Source organism: Pleurodeles waltl, chromosome 5, assembly GCF_031143425.1.
Source record: "Pleurodeles waltl isolate 20211129_DDA chromosome 5, aPleWal1.hap1.20221129, whole genome shotgun sequence".
NCBI classification, from domain to species: Eukaryota; Metazoa; Chordata; class Amphibia; order Caudata; family Salamandridae; genus Pleurodeles; species Pleurodeles waltl.
Window position 1 is genome coordinate 806,762,172 of NC_090444.1, and position 23,097 is coordinate 806,785,268.

The 23,097-nt window shown below is 44.7% G+C and overlaps 1 protein-coding gene across 7 annotated transcripts in view; it reads right to left on the reverse strand.

The window, feature by feature from the left end:
• Positions 1-23,097, reverse strand: part of LAMA2 (laminin subunit alpha 2) — a 3,379,260-nt gene that overhangs the window by 339,289 nt on the left and 3,016,874 nt on the right. For all 7 annotated transcript variants that reach the window (XM_069234829.1, XM_069234828.1, XM_069234823.1 and 4 more), the window contains one exon: positions 7,409-7,563. In XM_069234829.1, coding sequence (XP_069090930.1) covers positions 7,409-7,563 — 155 coding nt within the window. The remainder of the gene's footprint in view (positions 1-7,408; positions 7,564-23,097) is intronic.

A 23,097-nucleotide genomic window follows, 5' to 3' on the forward strand; every position in this document is an offset into this window, starting at 1 on the left:
GATGTATTTTTTAATTGTGAGTTCAGGGACCCCAAACTCCACATGTCCATCTACTCTCTAGGGGAATCTACACTTTAATCATATTTAAAGGTAGCCCCCATATTATCCTATGAGAGAGACAGGCCTTGCAACAGTGAAAAACGAAGTTGGCAGTATTTCACTGTCACGACATATAAACCACATTACTATATGTCCTACCTTATCAATACACTGCACCCTGCCCTTGGGGCTACCTAGGGCCTACCTTAGGGGTGCCTGACATGTAAGAAAAGGGAAGGTTTAGGCCTGGCAAGTGGGTACACTTGCCAAATCGAATTTACAGTGTAAAAATACACACACAGACACTGCAGTGGCAGGTCTGGGACATGATTACAGAGCTACTTATGTGGGTGGCACAACCAGTGCTGCAGGCCCACTAGTAGCATTTGATTTACAGGCCCTGGCACCTCTAGTGCACCTTACTAGGGACTTACTAGTAAATCAAATATGCCAATCATGGATAAACCAATTACATACAATTTACACGGATAGCATATGCACTTTAGCACTGGTTAGCAGTGGTAAAGTGCTCAGAGTTGAAAAACCAACAGCAACAGGTCAGAAAAAAATAGGAGGCAGGAGGCAAAAAGACTCGGGATGACCCTGCATAAGCAAAAGTCCAACACTGCGCAAGAGTAAACAAAATAGTACTCACATCTGAAATCATTGCATCTCCAAGTTTCCTGTAAGCAAATAATTAGCAGGCTGAGACATGTTATAAAATTGAATTTTGAATTAGTTTGTCCCAAACACATCATATGCCAAGAAAAGCATTTTACCCAAATGGCTACCTCTGCAACACAGGGAGTTTTGTGTTGGGTTTTTCAGCATTCAACACTCCCGCTACCCAGTCCCAGGAAGCTGACTTATCTCCCATCCCAATCTCTCTAGCATGTGAGTCCTCATACCCCACAATATTTATTACTCCTCACCCGGGATCCCTATCAGTAGAAATTGCAATGTCCCTCAGCCTTCCATCCTCCCTATCATAGTCTTGCTCCTAAATGACCTTCATAGGATCCAGGAGTGGCCTTTTTATCTTAGGGTCAAGAATAATTTTTAATGGTAAAACATCAATACCTCTTTTCCGAAAATGATCTACTTTACCCAAGATCAACATCATGACTATCCTGGAGCTCAATGTAACCCTAGAGCTTGGCTAAGAAGCTAGGGGGTCCAAGTGCACACGGTCAGTGTCTCTGCTAGTTATCAAACTTAGGGGGTCATTCTGACGGCGGAGGGCGGCAGAAGCACCGCCAACAGGCTGGCGGTGCTTCCTGGGCGATTCTGACCGCTGCGGTAAAACCGCGGTCAGAAAAGGGGAGCCGGCGGTTTCCCGCCGGTTTCCCGCTGGCCCAGGGTATCCGCCATGGCGGCGCTGCTTGCAGCACCACCATGGGGATTCCGACCGCCTTCCCGCCAGCCTGTTTCTGGCAGTGTCCACCGCCAGAACCAGGATGGCGGGAACGGGTGCCGTGGGGCCCCTGCAACTCCGCCGGCTCCATTCCGAGCCGGCTTCATTGTTGAAGGGGCTTTCCCGCTGGGCCGGCCGGCGGTCTTCTGGCGGTCGCCCGCCGGCCCAGCGGGAAAGGCAGAATGGCCGCTGCGGTCTTTTGACCGCGGAGCGGTCTTTCGGCGGGAACCGCTTGGCGGGCGGTGACCGCCGCGGTCAGAATGACCGCCTTAATGCCTCAGTTTCCCATAAAAGCTGCAAAATGAAGCTTCTGTTCAAAGGACTTGACTCTGTCAAACAGGGATACACAATTCAAAGTATAAAAAAAAAAAACTAAAGATATTACCAGAATCATGACCTCGCGTATATTTACAATTATGTCTTGATCCAGTCCCCGAACAAACAAGCTGTACTGAAGGGGAAAAGGAGGGAGCCTCACTATAAAAAGTTCCAACTATCCTAGGAGCAACAAGGGGGAAAGGTTCCCCACAGTGGGCAACTGAAAGTAACCCCTGAGGAACCCTCCCACACTTTTGTAGAGCTGCACTCCCACCCTCTACAATGCTCAGCATTTTCACATTTGCAATCCCACACCAATTATCCTTTTTCTCATGATCCGCTTTGGAGGCACCTTCATTTGTATAAGCATTCACCACTGTATCTAAGACAAGCCCCTTCTCCTGCCAATGGCTATTTAAATTTGACTTCTGATATGAATGAAAAGGGGTGCATACTATTTCTTTCTGGGCAAATCATGCTCCCGACAGAGGGGTAGAGAAACACTCTTTGGTTATCCAACTATACAATGCAGAATAGTAGACACTGACTCTTCCACAACATTTGGAAGCTAAAGTTTTTTTGACTTACTTTTCATAATACGCTGAGTTCTTCCCTTTTTTGCCTTTTGGCATTTTACCCTGGAATTACCCTTGAAGGTCCCCTTTACAGGGGAGGCACTATTTGTAGGATCCCACAACGACTCAACACAGACACAAGCATCTGAGGAAAGGGCAATTCCAGATGAAGAAATGGGGGAGGGGCCCCTTATCATAAAAATTGAAAAAATGACTTGAGGATTTTTCGATTCAATTACATTAAAACTTTAAACATCTTGACACCACGCCTCAGACAAATGTACAGCAGGTCATGTGCATGGCCTCAACTTCACCATCAGATTGATCAATTTGCACAAATGTTAACACTCCAGAGCCACCAGGGTCACCCACCTGAATTCAAGTTTCTTTGACCACACTTTTCTGCATAGTTTTAATTTTGGAGGCCTTGCTGTATACCTGCATCTTCCTTCCTCGAGCTTCGACAAAAGAGGTAAGGTGCTGCACCTCCAATAAAACTGGGGACAGACTATCCAACACATAGTCATAGTTAGTAACTGATCTGTCCAGTAGAGCCAAGATCGGAGATAAAACCCTCTCAATACACAAAATAATCAGAAGAAATGACAGAAGAAACCTTACTTCAGAATTAGAAAACTGCACAGTAACATGTCCCCCAACAGACACAAATGAGTCACAATTTGGAGTGTTTATGGAATCCACCAGGGAAGTTCTCAAAGACATTGTGCTACTGTACAGAACTGGTAATAATGGGCAACTAGGTAGACATTGCGGCAATAATCTCAAGTCTGTTTCTAAGTCCATATCCAACCCTGTGCCCAGACCCTAAGAATGACTCAAATTGGTCTCCCTTATCTGATTCTTGTCCATAGAAACAATATCGGGCAGGGAGTAGTCCTCCAGCATAGCCGGATCCTCTTCACACAATACCCCACATAAGAACACCCAGCTAAATCTAAGTTATCCTTATGTATCCACATTTAAGGGATAAAGACCACATCCTGGTCAGATTCTTGACCACAATAGGGAGCCGCAGGGTTATTGTGACAGTTCTCTGGTTCTGAAAGAATATCTAAAATGTCTGCAATGTTTGACATGGATACATCCCCTACTCCAATTGCCAACCCGGGCCCATCAGAGCAATTAGATGAACTTAAAAGCGCAGCCATGGGGGACCTATGACCAGATCCATTTGTCTGGCACGAAAATACAACCAGAAGAGATATCATATCCATATTCAAATCTGGGGTATCAGTAGTTGCTTGATTTATACCCACAGCCAAACCTGAGTCCTTTTTCACTTCTCTACAAACACTCTTTGAAAATAAAGACAAAATAGTAGGGTGAGACTTCAGGAGGGACAAATGAGAGTGTGGCTTCTTACGCCAGATAGTTTTCTAAAAGCTTAGGGGAACTAATGGGAGTAAAAATGGCCCAAACACAGACTCCTTTGAGACATCTTATTGCATCTATGAAACATCTTATTATGACTTGATGCAGCACCCTAGTTGAGAATAATTTCAAAAGTAGGGAAAGGGCCTGTTGGGCAGTAGTGGCTGGTGACCATTAAAAGTGGAGGGGCGTAATCCTTTACTTCGATTCCAGTGAATAAGACTGGCTCACTCACTTGGGGGGTTTGAGGGGTTCGCTCACACTTTCTGCAGTCAGGCTTAATCTTTCACTTATTCCCACTTGGACTTAGTCATCAGCCACTTTTACTTACTCTCACTCAGTTTCATTGATTCATGCAGTCTGACCCACTATCTCTCTACCCATTCAATCCCACTCATTCTAAGTGATTCTGATTGTCTCAGACTCAATCTCACTCTGACTCCTTAGTCTCAATTAGTCTCACTCAGTCTCATTTAGTTTCACTCGGTTTCAATCAGTCTCACTCTGTCTCATTCTCACCTAGTTTCCCTGAGTCTTCACATGACTTGCTCATTCTCCCTGATTCACTCAGTCCCTCTCACTCGGATTCACTCAATTGCACTGTGACTCACTCATACTCAATCACTTCCACACATTCTGACTCACACAATGTCATTCTGACTCACTCAGTTTCCCTGAGACCCACTCAGTTTCACTGTGTCTCACTTATTCCCATTCATCTGACTCAGGCTCACCTAATTTTTCTGATTCTACTCATAACTCACTCATCCTCTCTGATTCACTCAGTTCTAATCATTCTGATTCAATCTCACTGTGACTCACTCATAATCAGTCTCAGTCATTCACACAAAGTCCCACTCAGTCTCCCTCATTTTGACTCACTGAGTCTCACTGTGACCCAGTCTTACTCATTCACAGTCAGCCTAAATAATTTGCATTCAATCTCACTCATTCTGACTGAATTGCTCAGTCATATCCATTCTGATTCACTCGGACCCACTCATACTCACTCATTCACACTCATTCTGACTCAAAATCACTCAGACACAATCATTCTCACTCAGTCTGACTCAGTCTGACTCACTGTCACACTGACTCACTCACACTCATTCTCTGACTCACTAAGACTCACTCAGACTTGACTCACACAGTCTCACACACAGTTACATTCAGTTACACTCCCTGTCATTCTCCCTCACTCATTATCACTTGTACTCAATCCTTTACTGACACTCTCAATTTTACTCACACATATTTGCAGACACACAGACATGCTCACACATATACATTCTCACAGACACAGACTCTCACACCTACAAACATGGTATTTCAAAGGATTTTTAACTTATCTTGTTGTCTGTACAGGTCTCCCTTGGAGTCCTGCTGCTTCTCTCAGCTTCCGTCACTTGAAACTGAAGCCTCAAACCTGCGTAGTCGCAGATTCCAATTTTCATTCTCTGCTCACTCACCCCAACCTTTCTCAACTCTGTGACGAGTTGGGAAAGGGTGGGCTGACTGGCTGAGTCACGTAGCCATAGGCACTGCAGGGTTTAAGACTGCAACACTTGTGGCTAATTTTATCAGTGACGCTTCAACACGTCACAGATTGGGAGGAACTGAGGTGTGCCAGGAGTCTGAGGCCAGGGCTGAGGGTTTCACCAGCCCTGGATAATCTCTGTTGGCTGGTGCAAGCGCCTTTGTGCACCTGCCTTCCGCCAGACATAAGACGTCTTCTCTAGCAGGGCTGCCTAGGGCTGCTGCTGGATGGCATTTTCTGTTTATACCAAGAGTGAATAAAAGAGCATTATTCAATCTTGGTATTACAAAGCAGGGGGGCCTAACCCTGCAGCCCTAATGGGAAACCCGCCTCTGCTGTTGGGTAGGTTGGTTAGGCTAGTTAGGTTGGTTACACTGAATAAGGTAGCAGCAGCTGAACCTGGTGAAAATCACGCAGTTGGTCACAGAACATGCTCCAGGCTAGTGGGACTGAATCCATGAGACCAGACTCAGCCCAATTCAATAATAAATATTGAGGGTGAATTGAAGGGAAAATAAGCAGACGAGTGGGCTCATGACCACTCAGTGAGGTGCAAACTGCACCAACCTACTGCTGGCCGCTTCAGAACCCCAGACGAGGGAACCACTACCTAACACTTACCCACATGCACACACAGCCCTTCACAGTCCTGGCTGTAGGAACAATGAAGTCCTTAAGAACCTGTTCATGGCCTTAGATTTAGCTTCTGTAGGTGACCTAGAAACCTCCCCCGCACTCTATTCCATCATACTATGAGTGTGAGGGGAAAAAGAACAGGGCAGGCAAGCAAACTACAACTTACCGCAAGTCAATATGGGTAAAGGTAAGTATTTGTAGAGATAATAGTTTGGTTAGGTAAGGGGAAAAACCTAAGGGAAGGGAAAGGGAAACAGTGGCTTAAGAAAAGGTGGAGTATGGAGCTTCTGCCAGAAATTAAAGAAAGAAAAGTCAAGATTTACTTTGGTTTTACCTAAAACGTAGATTCAAGATTATTGCAAAATATTAAAGAAATATAGTAGTCCCACGTTAAGCACTTATGATTAATTTCAAAGTGCTTAACTATATTAATAATATTGCCTAAAGTTATTAAAAAGATTCATGATTTTCCCATAAAAGCTACCCTTCAAAAATAGGGAAACATGATCTTTGTAGCAAACTACATAAGCAAAATATAAGTTGTCACTTAAATGTTGCCTTGTGTTTCACCACTCCACAAGAGACTTAGGCCCACATTTACTTTTTTAGCAACGCATTTGCGCCGCTTTTTGACACAAAAAAGTAGCAAACTTACAAAATACAATTGTATTTTGCAAGTTTGCACCGCTTTTGCCTTAAAAAATGACGCAAATGCGGTGCTAAAACAATATAAATATGGGCCTTAGGGCCTTATTTACAAGAATCTGATGCAGCAGCATCGATGCCTCAGATGTCTTGCGCATCCCTAAGATCCACTAATGATGCCATGGAAACACTGTATTTATAACACAGAACTCCATGGCGAACTTTTTCACAGATGTGTCTGAAATTCGGCTGCATCTGTTGGAACTGAACTCATACATTGCCGGAGTAGCGTCATAAAAATTGTGCTACTCCAGCAACGGGAAGCAGCTCCCTTTAACAAAAGCCATGTGTCAATTTTACACCTGCTGTAAGCAGGCGGTAAAATTCTGATGCAGTGAAGTCGCAGAAGGTTGCAGTGAGATGTTGTAAATTTCTGCGTGGCTTTTTGTCTGGGAACGCCAACCCTGGATACATTATACCTGTTGCAGGTATAATCTGATGCAGGGCTTTAAAAACTGATGCATTGGGCCCAGTGTGTCAGTTTGTATATCTGGAGCAGTGCAGTGAACTGCTAGCGCCACCACTGCGTAAAAAAGTGACACAGCTGTGGCGCATAGTGCTGGTAAATGAGGCCCTCACTCTTTAGTCCTAAGAAGTTCTCAGCAGTTCTTCCAAAAAATTATCGAGATATGCTGTATTATGAAATGCAGAGTAATAGAGTGAGAATAATTCATACAGTGTCACATAGCATTATCAGCCAAATATGCATTATTTCTTTCCAGGCATAACATTGTTTTTTCTAGTATTCTTCCTGATTCCGACCTGACAAAATTTTAAGATTTTCTAATTTACCGAATTGGCCTGCTTCCTGGCTTGGTTTATCAGCTCTTTGATCTGGGAAATGTTTTTGCCGAGGTTGTCCTGAAGTTCCTTGATCGGTTTCAGTTTATCCAATAAACGATCCGCTTCATTCTCTAGGTTTTGCACTGTAGCATCAGCTTCAGCAACTATCATAGGCAAATGAAATAAAACAGGCAGTCATACAAAATAAACACGGAGAAAGCAGAGACAAAAGATAAAACTACGCATGGTTGTAAACAAATCTGATATAAACCACAGTTGTATGTCAGAATATTGTTAACAAAAATATTGTCTGACATAAATATGCAGTGCAAAATATTGTTTTCAAAAATATCACGCCATTATTATTACCTACTGGTGATATTTTTGTAAAAAATATGTAGGCCACAAATCTCTGGTGTCATACTAAAAAGACGACTGTTGGAGGATGTGAGGAAGACATCTAAGCCAGTACAAGTGTGTGTGTAAGTATTTCAATCATTACAAGATGGACGCTTTAAAAGAGACTTTGCTTAAACATCATTGTGCAACTTTTTTTACATCTATTACAATAGAAAATGCCCATTATGGAGGTACAGAAAGTCCGTGTGCAGTACAAATGTGTGCGGACTACCACTTTATTCATACGTCCTCTCATCACAGCACCCCCACAGATAATGCCCTGACTGTCAAAACCAAGCACGTTTGATCAAAAGGTTCAAAGCGCAAGGTGCGGCGCAACCAAAGAGTGAAGGGACAGGGGAAGGAAAATGAAATAAAACAAGGGAGAGTGGAAACTAAAGAAGCATGGATGAAATGTCATTATACTTGCTCAAATATGAACTCTCTACAATAACGAAACTTCCAAAGTAAGTGATCTTCAAGTTTATTCCTTCTGGCAGCACCTATGGTCATGCAGCAATCGCATCCCTCAGAATCCTTAACTCCAACAATCTATCCCTGGTCCCATCCCTTAGCATTCCAATAAAGCAATAAAGCAAAACCCAACACATACCTAAACCACTGGGCACGGTTGATACTTGATAAAAATACGTTTAACGAGAAAAGGAGAGCAACCGTGACCCTCAATAATTAGTAACAATTGTGCAACTGTAAACGCTATAGAAACAACGCTGTTAGCAGAAATGAGGGACTTATACACAAATCTCTTCATTTCAGTAGTTTTGCACAAAGCAAATATCACCCCTACATTATCCCCAGAATATACACATGAACAGGTGACAGCTGACGCCTTGCATTTCATTAAAGAAATGTACAGATATATAGCTAGGGTGCATGCATTATTATTTACTCCATGATTCAGGGGTCATACAAGTATTGGTGAAAAACTGATGGATGCCCAAAGTTGGCCAGACTCTCACACCCCTGCCTCATATAGAGGTTGAGTGTGACATTTCACCCAATGAATGAGCTGCAGTAAGGTACATGATAAGGGCAAAACTCATGGTGCACCAAGTGGCACCATTCAGTGACATATATGAAGTTGGAAGTTTGACTCTTAAGGCTAAGCCTCCCAGGGTCATAACTATTTAATTTTCTGCTGCTTGGGACTTTCACACACAGCATGCTTGTCCAGGGCATGGAAAACAAAAAGGTGTCTCCAAGGCTCTGGGAGAAAACGTCCAGCTTATCAGGGAAACAGATGTTGTCATTATACAAAAACAATCTCACTACTTTTTGAAGATTTGTCTTTAGAATGTGTAGGGCCATTACGAGTTTGGCAGTCCTAAAACCGCCAAACTTAAGCTGGCGGTCTGACTGCCCTAATCCTGGAGCCAAGGGATTGCGCCACCACCTAGATCCTGACGGATTAACGGCAGTGAAAGTTGTGGTCAGCCATGGTGGTGCCAAGTTTGGCACCACCGTGCTGATCACAACTTTTCTTTCTGCCTGCCTTTTCATGGAGGGATCCCTGCATGAAAAGGCTGACAGAAAGGCAGATTTGGGACACAGGGGGCCCCGTGCAATGCCCACAGCCATGTCATGGGCATTGCACGGGCCCCCAGTCAGCTCCCTCGGAATGTAAACTGTCAGCTATAGCATATAGCAGACAGTTTGCATTCTAAGGGTTCTGTGTGCTACAGCATTGGCCTTGGCACCCTGAGGGAGTCAAGGTCAATGCAGCTGTACTATTTCTGCCTGTCAGTCTGGCAGAAACATTGTAATCTTATGGTGGGGAGATTGCTGGCTTGACGGCCGCCTCCCCACCGCTGTATTGGACTTTGGGCGGTCTAACCGCCGAACACATAATCAGCCCCTTATTTTGATGGTTAATACCATAAACAAGGCACTTATGGTTGGATTCTTCGGTCTGTAGGGTCAGAAGAGGCCTTTAAACATGCCCTTACAGGATGATTGCCTACCATATGAGAAGGAATCATTGTATTGTGGAAGTGTCCTCCATGAAAGTGCATTCTTATCGCACTCACAAGCTGAATAGGCTGACGTTTTTACATGACCCGCTTGGATTGTTTTTTGGTTATCATAAATAAAGCACCATGTTTTGCATGGTTGTCCAAGGCAAGAAAAATCAGTAGTGGATGCCCTATGTAGCACAGGTCATCACATCAACCACTGTAACTTAGGAGCATTGTGGTCCCTCCATAATAACTGGAGGTGGAGGCTGTGGCCTTAAGATAGCAGGGTATTTTTTCACTGTGGCCCAATAACACAGTGGGGATGGCCACTGTGTAAAGGGTTTCTGCAGTGAAGCCAGCTGTTAGATGCCTAGCAGTTGTCCCACCTCTAAATAAAAGTGGGCATTGATTTTGGCATAGCGGGAGCCTCATCAATTAAAAGCAGAGTTCCTAAACCGCCAAAACCTATAAGACCCTGTTTGTCTACTAGCTAAAATAAAGGGACTCTGATCATTTGTTTTCTTTGGTTATGAAGGAGTACCATAACACTGTCCTTATAGAAATGTCTGTCACCTTTCACATGATTATGGAGCTGCTGAAATGGCATATTTATCAACTTAGCACATACACTGAGAGGCCTACTTGCCCCCAGTGCCAAATACATCAAGATTATATGAATATTAAGTATAAAGCAAATGCAAACTTTTTCGGACATCATTAAACTCACCACAGTAAAGTGATATTTCTGCCTCACATAGCCTCATGTTATAATCAAAGCCTGCAATAAAATGAGTTAATAAGCTGTCTAGTTTCAGGATTCTTAGAACAGGCTGATTTATAAAAGCGATCACAAGTGGACTGCCATATGCGCAGACTGGTTAGGCTTGCCAGCCAGCACTTTGCAATTCTGCATTTCACTTCACTGCAAGGTTAGTGAAAGTCAGTCCTTGTGAAATCAAATCAGGTCCAAGTCAAATCAATAGATTTTTTTGTAATTCAGTGTTCTACCATTCCTTTGGTGGTTTAAATTTGAAGTAACTCAACTCCTAAATTCACCTTACCAACATGATTTTTAAATCTTATCGAGCAATGCGCTGTCTCTTCAAGACCTTTTGTTTTCAGTCAGTGGGCTTAGAGTCCACCCATTGCTTACCATTGCTTGGCTTCATCGTCACTCTCATTTGTTTGTTTCATTGGTCAGTTACTGTAGGCTTTCTTCCTCTTCATGTGTTTGCCCCCCACTCAATTTTGTAGGTGTTACTCTTTTCTTTGTGTGCTAGTCTCTATTAGAGTGTGTCTTTCTCAGCCGGCTCCTTTGTGTACTTTTTCCTGCCCAGCTGTCTGTTGTCTCATCCCTATCTGCCCTCCCTCTTTCCATTGTTGCTTGCCCATCTCCTCCCCTCCCTCCTGCTATTGTTGCTCCCCTACCTCCGGCCATTCCTCCTTCTGTTAATCACTACCAAATCCACCCTCACTCCTTCTGTTGTTTTTTCCCTCATCGCACTGCCATAAAAAGATACAGAGACCACTGGCTGCATTATAGACCTTTTTTGTTCCACTAGCCTTCTGTGTTGCCTCCTACCCTGCTCTCCCTCCAGCCAGCAATAAAACAATTGCTATGATGGGGCCAGCGCTGACCATATCACAACGTTTTTTACCTTTCAGCCATACTGTACAGAAGACGCACTGCTATATGACATTGCTAAATCGTAGGCAATGACAATATCTCGCATAAGCAAGGACTATTGGCTTTGTCAATGCTTGTTAAATGTGCTTTGGAACAAAGATTTAGGAGGATTAAATCATCCTAAAGCAGACTAATGATACACATCTAACTCAAACAACCAAAGCATAGAATTTGCAGTGAAGAGGATCAAATTAATAAGTGCCTCACTTCATGAAATCCCACACTAGGAAACCCCACATCAACGCTAAAACCTGAAAAGATTCTCCAAAGAACCATAACCCCATCACAAAATAAAAGACTGAGGGCTTGATTTAGAGTTTTGCGGATGGGTTACTCTGGCAAACTCTAATGGATATCACATCCGCCATAGTAAAATGCCATTATATCCCATGGAAATCATGATACGGCGGACAGCATATGCGTCACGTTTGTGCCAAAGTAACCCGTCCGTCAAACTGTAAATCAGGCCCTGATTGTGTCCAGACACTAACAACGGTAACCACAGTTTACAAGATCTTACTTTTGTGACTATGGAGACAGGAGAATGTATATCGTGACATGTATTTATTATAAAAATAAATTGTGCTGGTTGCTTTAATTTTTCTAGAATGTTTGGCATTTTTCAGGTTTTCAAAGAGTTTTACTTGAGCGTTGAGTTTCATTGGCATCACCCTGCTACGCAGAAAATACGTAAGTTGATTTGTTGCCATGTATACAGTATCTACAATTTTCCGAAGGTGTCACCTGAGATACATTTAAAACTGTGGGTTATCGAAGACGCACATAAAACAAGTCTCATGCAGTAGGGTAGGTTATGAGAGGACAGGTCCGAAAACAACTATAATGAATATATTGGAATGCCACTTTATTTCATAGTGATTAGATTTTGATACGTCTGTACTACAGAAGAAATAGCTCTTCTTTATTGGGGAGAGATTCATTAATATTTATCAACTGTCATTTCCCAGTGCAACCCTTTATTTATGAACACAAAGCTCTAATAAATTAGTAACTAGAAATGAGACGAGTAAAACTGAGATGGCACAGGTTATTCCTGAATATATTTATTTCAGTGCCCTATCTGAGCATGAAAAAACAGCTATTATCTTAATCACTCTGCTGAAGTACTTAAGTGTGTGGTTAACATTTCCCTCTAAAAAGGCTTAATGGCTGGACCTTGTCTAAATTCAGCAACCTTTGCATGGCCACCGAAAAAGGGCGAAAAGTTAAGTGTGAAGAGGAACTCATCGCAGATGAGTTATTCTTAGTTCCGGGTGCATTAATGGCACAGTTCAAAGACCTGCAGCTCTACATTCACTTCAGAAAATTACTTCCTCAAGTGCTTAAGAGAAGTACTAACCTCAGGTCCATTATTTCCATTGACGTGGCGCTCTAAAAAAGCAACAGTCGCAGTACGGAAGTAAAACGCTTTCCAGAAATGCCAACAGAAATGGTATTTCTATAATGAACGGAACTATAAAAAGCAACGCAGCAGTCGTATTTACTGTAAAATGTTTGTATGACCATTAACTATAAAACGGAGCATGTAGTTCTCATGGAAAGTGGAAATAAACATGGCAGCGAGATTACCTAGGTTTTAGAGGTGAAAGCTCCCATTAGGGCCCTGATTACAAGTTCAGGGATACCTATCCCATGCAAACACGTGTTTGCAAAAGAACAAGCATCATGAATTGTGCGATAATTATCACTCCCTCACAGTTTTCCTCTGGTAGATTTTGATAGTTGAAGATTCCTGGTGTTTATTGGGTTAAAAGGCCAGGAAACAAGGTAAAAATGCAGAACTTGGTATGTTAAATATGGATTTCTGTATTTATGCCTAACTTGCAACTTGAAAACTTGGAATTATAGGTATTTACTACACCTGGTAACTACATCACCTCAGGGAAATGGTATTTACTAGGTCCTCAATCAATCAATCAATCAGGGATTTGTAAAGCACGCTACTCACCCGTAAGGGTCTCAAGGCACTGAGGAGGGTAGAGGGGAGAAGGCAGGGGGTGGTGGGAGGTGCTGCTACTGCTCCAACAGCCAGGTCTTTAGAAGTTTCCTGAAGGTAAGTTCTGTGATGTGGCAGTGGCGGGAGATGTCCAGGATGAGGTGTGCGGAGGCATTCTGGATGTGTTGCAGCCTCTTCTGAAGTTTGGCCGTGGTTCCTGCGTAGAGGGCATTGCCATAGTCCAGCTTGCTGCTTACGAGGGCTTGGGTGACTGTTCTTCTGGTTTCGGTGGGTATCCATTTGTAGATCTTCCAGAGCATGCAGAGAATGTTGAAGCAGGAGGAGGAGATGGCGCTTACTTGCTGGGTCATGGATAGTGAGGAGTCCAAGATGAATCCTAGGTTGCGTGCATGGCCGGTGGGAGTCAGAGCGGTTCCGAGAGTGGCAGGCCACCAGGTGCTGAAGCTGTTGTGGATGTCTGCAATCTTGCGGTGGAAGTAGGAGGCTAGGGAGTCGCAGAGGTCTTGGGATGGTGGGATGTCAATGGCGTTGGAGCTGGGGTTGGAGAGTTCCTTCACAACATTGAAGAGCTTCTTGTGGCTGTGTGCGTTGTTGTTGGTTCGGTCTTTGAAGGCGGTTCTCTTGGCGGCTCGGATGAGTTGGTGGTGTCTGCGGATGGCGTTTTTGAAGGCTGTGTGGATGTTCGGAGTCTGATCTTGGCTCCACTTTCTTTCGAGTCTTCGGCAGCTTTGCTTAGATTCGTGGAGGTCGGCGGTAAACCAGAAGGCCTTTCTGTTGGTGGGTCTATTGGAGGGATTCTTGATCGGGGTGAGAGTATTGGCACAGGTGTTGACCCATTGCCTGAAGTTGCGGGCAGCTGCATCAGTGTCGGAGGTGTCAATGGGTGGGTTCTGGGTGAGGGTCGCGATAAATTGGTCTTCGGTGACCTTGTTTCAACTGCAGTGGGGGATCCATTGTGGGTGGTGGTGTGTTGTGGGTTTCTTGAAGGAGAAGTGGATGCAGCGGTGGTCTGTCCAGTGGAGTTCGTGGTGTGGATGAAAGAGACGTGATTGCTGGCAGAGAAAATAGGGTTGAGTGTGTGTCCTGCGGAGTGGGTTGGTGTTGTGACAAGCTGTTTGAGGCTGAGGTTGGAGAGGTTGTCGAGCAGGGTGGCGGTGTTGTTGTCGTTGGTGTTCTCACGGTGGAAGTTTAAGTCTTCGAGCAGTATGTAGTCAGTGGATGCGAGAGAGTGTGTGCTGATGATGACATTAATGGAGTCCCTGAATTGCTGTTGTGGGCTGGGGGGCCTGTAGACGAGGGTCTCTCGGAGGGTGGTGTTTGGGTCAGTGTGGATTTGGAAGTGCAGGAGTTCGGCGGTGCTGAGGGTGTCTTCGGTGTTGGTCGTGATCCTGAGGCTGTTCTTGTGGATGATGGCGATGCCTCCTCCTGGTTTGTTGGAGCGGTCCCTGCGGGTGATCTTGTAGCCGTCCAGGATGGCTATGGCGATGTCAGGCGCTGAGAAGGGGTTCATCCAGGTCTCGGTCAGGAAGGCGACGTCTGGGGAGGCTGAGTCAAATAGATCCCACAGCTCTACTGCGTGCTTTTGGACGGAGTGGGTGTTGAGGAGGATACATCTGAGATGGTTGCGTCCTGCCTTGGTGGGTGGGTCGTTGGCGTGGAGGCAGGTGAAGGTGCAGTTCTGGCAGGAGAAGGGTCCGCGGGTGGTCTACAGGGAGGCTTGAAGGCAGGCGGGAGAGTGGCTGGTGTTGAGGGCCGGGAGGGTGGCGGCGTCATAATGAAGACGTGCATGGCGGCAGTGGGGGGGGGGCGGGAGTCAGGGGTTCTGGCGCTGGGCACAGTCCAGGCACGGAGGGGCGCAGATGGGCTTGCCTTTGGCGCACCTTCGGCGTACCAGCGGCGCACCCGTTGTGCGTGTCCACTGCGCGGCCACGCAGCAGCCGGCATTAAGTAGGGAGGTGGGGAGAGGAGAGGACAGCTGGGAGGAGGAAAGGGGATGAAAAACAGTGCGAAAAAGGGGGCGGGGCTGAAAAAGGGGCAGGGCCACGGGGCAGCAGTGGCAATGGAGAGAGAGAGGAAGAGAGCGAATGTGAGAGAAAGAGAGTGGAGTGAGAGAGAAACAAGGAAAAGGAGCACTAAGGGGCAGTAGTGGAGCACAGAGAAAAGCAAAGCAAAGCAAAAGGAGGACAGAGGCAGAAGGTAGCCTAGTAGGAAAGCAGAACTCTCCCACTTAACTCAATTACCACTGTGTTCGTAGTTTATCGGATGTAATAATCATCACTGAGTTCTGACTTAAAAAATAAGGCATAAAAAATGGATGTTGGTGCAAAGTGCACGAATATCTGCATGTCACAGTGGGTAAAAGGTATTTCTGCCCAATACATTTGAGCAGGTTTGAACTGCTGAAATATATTCTGATGAGACGGATTTTAGCTCACCTGGTATTATTATCTGCACAGCTCATCATTCTGATATGTGTAGTGCCACCTCTCCAAATTTACTGAGACTCTCAAAACACAGGTCTGCATGTGGTAAATACCCCAATCAAGTCCACACAGCTTCTAATCAGGGCCTAATAGACGACTTGTCTTAAGGAATTACTAGTGCATTCTTCTTAATTTATAAAGCAGACATGTTTTGCAAGTAAAAGAATGCCTGCTTTCTAGGTTTACCTACATTATACTATCATTGTTGCTCAACTAAGACAGCAAAAGTAGGTGTTTTCAAAGTCTGAAAAAATACTAAAAAAGCCTAGGATAATACATAATTCATCAACAATAATACAAGGAACTCTAAGAAGTTTCCCTCTTCATGTGAAGAACATTTTCTAAGAAATTCACACATTCACATCTAAGAATCTATTTTGCTGCATCAAAGGCTGAATTCTAGTCAAATCTCCAGCGGGTACACCTGGAGAAGCTTCTAATTTCCACTGCAGAAATAGGATGAGTATTTCACTGGGTGTTGGGTAGTAGCAACTGTGTTATGAAGTAAATACCGATGAGCATGCACCTGTTGAAATGCACTGTAGGTTTCCTAGGTGGGCTGTCCTATTGTTAGCTAGACAGAGTGAGATGTCTGTTGGTTGGTGACCTGCAGTTTGGATCAAGGGCAAGAGGTTTGCAAGTTGAAAACCAAAGCCTGGTGCGGCAAAGCAGGAAATGCCTCGGAAAAACCAAAGAATATTGGTTGGCAGAGGACCTCATGGTGGGAGTGTGCTAAAACCCTTTAGGGTGATTGAGTGGGTTCTAGAAACTATGCTGGGGATCTCAAGTCCATCTTCCCCAATGAACAAACATGCAGGGGTTGGGGAGGAGGAGGGGTCAACCTGCTCATAGCACTGTAAAGTGCCAATGCCTTGCCCACTGTGCCGAATACCAGAGACTGTGTTGGGGACTCCAAGTCCCATCAGCCCCAAAGAACTAGCATGCAGGTGGGAGGAGGAGGAGGGTCACCCTGCTCTTAGCACTATAAAGTGCCAGTGCCTTGTCCACTACGCAGGACACCAGATTCTGTGTTTGGACTCCAAGTCCCATCTGCACCAAGGCACCAGCATGCAGGGGGAGAAGGGACTATCCTGCTCTTAGCTCTAAAAAGCGCCAAAGCCTTACCCACTGCGTCGAATGCCAGAGAATGTGTTGAGGATTGCCAGTCCCATTCACCCCAAATACAGAGGAAGAGAAAGAGGAGGGGCCTCCCTACTGTTAGTGCTAAAAAGCACCAAAGGATTTCCCACTGTGCAGGACGCCAAAGACTGTGTTGGGGAGTCCAAGTCCCATCTGCTCCAAGGAACCAGCATGCAGGGGGAGGAGGAGAAATGGCCACTGTGATCTTAGCGCTGTAAAGTGCTCATGCCTTGCCCGCTATACTCCAGAAACTGTGTTTAGAACTTCAAGTCTCATCCGCTCCAAGCAACCAACAAGCAGGCGGAGGAGGAACCTCTTTGCTCTGAGCGCAATAAAGCATCAATGATTTGACCACTGTGCAGGACATGCGCTGGCCTTGCCCGAACACAGCCCTGGCCTAGGACAGGTCCATCCATGCCAGTCAGCAACAGGAAAAGGCAGGGCAGGACCACCCCCCTGGTTTCATTTTTTTTAAGTGACTTTCAAACGTTTATAGACCTAAAATTAAAATCCCACAGGAGAAATTGGTGTTTGTGGGAGTTGTGTGGGAACTTATTCCTCCATTTTTGTGTTAGTCTTTATTGGTTCATTTTATGTTTTTGCGCCCACATTATAAAATTGAAAAAGCACCCTTTGCAAGATATTAGGCCTGGTAGGATTGGAAAGTGGAAGGCTGCAGTACCACTGTTTGGAGCGAACAAACCATCTAAGACTGCTAGACATGCAGCCGAGAACTGTACCCTCCAGCAAATTAACGGTCTGACTGAGAAGGTTGAATTCATCCTCAACCAAGATGGTCAATTGCCTAAAGCAAAAGGACATGTGCAAAAGTGATACAATTCTACAAGAAAAGAGTTCATTCAAGCAATATTAGTGACATAGAAAAGCTGCATGATTCTCCCTATAACCTATTGGTTGCTCCTGCTCCCACTTTACATACCCTGCATAGCTTAGTGAAGATTTTAATGAACCATTTACAAGCAAAATATGTATCTAATAATCAACCAGGTGCCCAACATCAGATAGGCTCCCCATTACATGTAGCAGTAGGTTCACCCCCATAGAGACTCTTCAACCACTAGGGGAGATTGTTGAGGACCGCATACAACCTCAACTTGATTATTTAGCTAAGGAACAGTTAATGTAATTTGGGATTTTTCCTCATAACTGTCTTTCATTTATAATATTTCAATTCATTATCAATTTATTTGTATTTCCTTATAATTATGTCCTTAAAATTAGTTTTCCGTGACTTGGTTTCCTCAATGTAATTTCTCAGTTTTTGTTTTTCCATTAATTCACATACATCACACATGGCTGGCAGTTGGTCTCAGGGTATTGCTCCCCAACAGTGGGTCAAACGGGGAGTAGGTGTTGGCTGAATGGGCCATCTCTGACTTGATGGGAGTGAGAAGCTGTCACCTACCACACCTACACATCACAAAGGCTCTGCCTCAGCAACCCACAAAGAGTTTGACACTAGTCATTTGTGCCCCCAGGCAGGTTGGGGCCAAGGCAGAAAATTCCAAACACCTCTGGGGGTGGAAACCTCCAGAACTTTCTTCTAATTCAAAGGTGGCACCAAGTAAATATACTGCACCTTAGACCCAACTCTGCAGTACACCTCTGGATCTGTGGAAGTCTCAGAAGGACTGCTATTCTGCTCTGCTGCAAGATGCACTGGTACTCTGCTGCCCTGCTGCCTGAGTGAGAAGGATTGGACCTGCATCTTGACCTCAGGAACACCAGAGTGAATTCAAGTGCTTGTTGGCTGGCCCCCTGATCATAGACTCAGGGACAGAAAAAGGCTCCCACCACAATGAACCCAGTGCCTGGAGTCTGCCTGTTGTGTATCTTGCCCCTCAACTGGTGCCACCACAGCCCTGGACCCTTTGAAGTGTGCTCTGCCAGACCTGCTGGGGACTCTTGGGCAGTACTCACATAGACCAATGCATCTCCTCACAGCTCTGCATCAGAACCGTGGCTGCGCGACACATCCGGAACACAGGACTTTGCATTGCAAGCTTACATTGACAGCATCCTTAATGATAATGCAGGACCTCACATTGCAGACCTCAGCTCCTCAGAACTGCCCCTGTACAACGCACCCCTGATACAGGACTTCGCACTGCAAGCCTTTGTTGACTGCATCATCGACTATGAGGTAGGACCTCACATTGCATGCCTTATTGATGGCTTCATAGGAACCGCTGCTGTGTGACTTGTCTCCTACACAGGACCTTCCATTGCAGCCTGCAGCTCGTCAGAACTGCCACTGGATGATGCATTCTGAATGGGGCATCTTGTAATGCTCCGCAACCAGGCTTTGAGGTACTTTAATTATCTGGCCTAACTGGATCCCTGGGACTGGCCCATGCTTCCTCACGATCAGTCTAATCTTGGGACTTTCTCCCGGTCCAGCGTGCCCACATAACCACAGGTGGAGCTTTGTGCTACTAAGGACTGTTTTCACTTAACTCTTTAAAATTGCATATCTCCAGTTGTACTAATTGAATTTTTGTTGCTTCAGTCTCAATTAATTCATTACAATTTGCTCTTTGTTTCTAAATGGGTGTGAGATTTTTCTTGTGTTCTGTTTTTACTGTATTACTGTTTGAAGCAACTAAGCATGGGTGAAAACATGATTTGTGACCTCAGAGAATTTAGGCCCTCATTTCAACATTGGCGGTCGGACTAGGCCGACCGCCAATATTGGACCGCCAGTCGGGCGCCTATGTGGCCAGGAACCCGCCGGCCGCATTTGAACATCGCCGCTGGGCCGTAACATTACAGCCAGCTCCTAATGGAGCCGGCGGCAATGTGGCCGTGTGGCGGGTGCAGCAGCACCCGTCGTGCAATCCACTTCCTGTAATTCCGGCAGTGGATTGCACGATGGGGCCGTGTCTGGCGGCCCCTGCACTGCCCATGCCAAGTGCATGGGCAGTGCAGGGTCCCCCAGAGTCCCCTTACCGCCAGCCTTTCCACGGCGGTGTTCACTGCCATGGAAAGGCTAGCGGTAAGGGGAGTCCAAAATGCCCAGGGCAGCGCTGCTGCCAGCGCTGCCCTGGTGGATTACAACTGCCGGGACCACCATGGCCGTATTCCCCCGGTCCCGGTGGTATGACCGTGGCGCATTTGCCACAGTCAAAATACGCTGTGTAGTATCGCCGGCCTGTTGGCGGTACTACCGTCACATTTCCCCTGGCTGTCACCGACCGCCAGGGTTGAAATTAGGCCTTTAGTAAGTTGACAAACATAGCTTTAACTATTGGAAAAAGTAGGACGACAGAAAAATGTCACTAATTTAAAAATCAGCCTGATACCCTTGTTTAAATATCTGTGGCATTTGTGACAAAGTATTCCCCTCAGCCAAGTTCTAAATAGGCCCTAAATTTGGACTTATTCTTGCAATTAAATCCTGTGCTCCACTTCATATTACAGAAGCAAGATCCAAATATAAACATGTGATGGATGCCAGTAGGAGAACCTGAGCAGAGGTCTCCAAAGCATGTAAAAGGAAATATCACACTACTTTCTGGCACATTATTGCACATGGGAAGTCAGAATGGGAGCACTACCACAGACCAGTGCCTCCAACCCCAAATTTTGATTGAACACTTTGCTAACTTACATTCTAAAGTTATTGTTGCAGGCTCATTAGTACATACAGTTTCAAGGTCTTATTCATCTAAATCAACCTCTGTAAGTGATAGTTCCCTTTTCTCACTCACTGATACCATGAACGTGATAAAGGCAGTACAATAAGGAAAAGCTGCAGGCCCAGATAAAATCCCTATGTATCTGTATTGTTCAAAGATGAAAGTATGAGGACCTTATCTAACCCTTTCGTTGAAAAGAATAATTTCTGGAGCTAGTATTCCTGACTCCTGGGATGGGGCATAAATTATTTCCATTTTTAAGAAAGGTGACTGAGAAGTTTTAAGAATAATTGACCTTTCAAATTTTTAGATTATCTCAAAAAAGTTGTGAGACAGCTCCGAGGTAAGCTTCTTCAATGGATGAGGGAGGCAATGGTCTTATCATCCTATTAAGCTGGCTTCAGAGGAAAACAAGTACCATTAATCACGCCTTTCAGTTTGCTCTAATCTGCTGGAAATATTTTGATCTAAAAAAAAAGTCCCTCTATGTGGCATTCATTTACTTGAGGGCAGCATGTCACCTCATCCCTTGAAACATACTCTGGGACACACTTAAGTCAATGGGTATTCCAGTGAAAATATTAAACACTCTAGATAGACTCCACAAACATAACTACCAGCAGGTGCACTGGGAAAAGCGTGAGAGTTACCTGATCATATGCAGATTTAATGAGGAGAAAGGCAAGTGTGCATTTTGACACTAGCTTTGTTTTCCCTGTTTATTAATGATGCCATTGACTTTTTAAATAACTGTGCTCACAATGCTCCAAAATTAGATGACAAGGCAGTTCCAACTCTTTTATTTACTGATGATACCCTATTAATGTCATGCACCCCAATGTGCCTACAAAATCTGCTCAGTAAATTTACAGATTTGTGTGCCATGAGGGGCCTGGAGATTAACATTTCAAATACAAAATATATTACTTAAGACAACATAAGACATTTAAGAGTAGTATCAGGCTGGAGGGCCTATTAATAGAAGAGTCAACCACTTTGATCACTTGGGGATTAAAGTGGATAATCTATTCCCGTGAAATGCCCAAGTTGAGAGTAGTTCATTATTGACTTATAGAGTGGCAGCAGCAAAGAAAATGTATAGTGCTACAGGCAGTAGATCTGTGTCACCGGCTAATGAGGTTTATAGAGCTAAGGTCCAGTCTGCCACATTATATGGTGTGGAAATTTGGTGAATGGTTAACCTAACAATCCAGCACAAGGGGAGAATCACTTCTTACAATTGTTTTTCCATTTCTAACAAAGTACTCCCTTCTTACCACTATACTTTGAACTTGGCCTTAGATGATAGTTGTCTCAGCAGCCCTTAAATCATTAATTTTCTGGCTGATATTCTGGTCCACACCAGAGCTATCCTCATACAGGCGAGCCCTTCAAGAGATTTTGAGGTTATATAGGGCTTTGTCCTCGCCATGGCTGCTTCATATTAAATCATGGTTGGAGGCTTTGGAGCTGGAAATTGTTTGGAGTGAATCAGCAATTATTACAAGAGCTACAAAGGGGATTGTAAAAGCTGCCTTCTGGAACCACCTTTTGAAACTATATCATCCACAAGAAGTGGCAGTCTCACTGATGCATCTTTAGCTCTTAAATATTTTCCCTGCTTAGAACCCTACATGGATGATCTAACGCCACAACAGGCTAAATCTCTGTACTCCAAGTTCAGATTTGGAACTTTATTCACTGATAGTCACATCTCTAAATGGAAATATGGTTATATCTTTACTGGGAAATGTTTGATCTGCAATAACGGTGTAGAAAATTTTGATAATATATATTTTTTTTGCCCGGCTTATGGAAATGTAAAAAGAAAGTGGATAAGACCACTCTGTTTGAATATGGGTCTTCTCGCTGCATAAAGAGTGCTTCAGTCTGATGTAAGCATGCCTATTATTTATGGTTTTCACAAGTTTTTGTATGCTTTGTGGCTTTATAGAACACAGCTCCTATTTTAACATTTTTGTATTATTATTTTTTTCGTAACATTTCTTTATTGGGTTTTACAGAATGCAGACATATAGTATGCCATAATATTATTGTTACATCCTAATTAAGGAACAACAATTATTGAAATCCAAGGCTCTAAAGAATAAGACTTGTGATGAAGCGCGCTGCTGCCGGGGACTTTTGGATTGAAGGGCAGGAGCCCTTTAAACTACTTTTGCGCTCCCGCAGTGCGGGACGCGCGCGGGCGGCGCCCAGGCAAAGCCCGGGCCAAGGGCGGGCCCGTCCTTCACCCGTCATCAACCGGAAGAGGCCGGGCTGGGCCCCCCCCCCTAACGTCTACTCCTTCCATCTGTGGTATTTCCATCTGGGAGCTGTGTCTGATACTGCGTGAGTTTGTTATTAAATATGGGG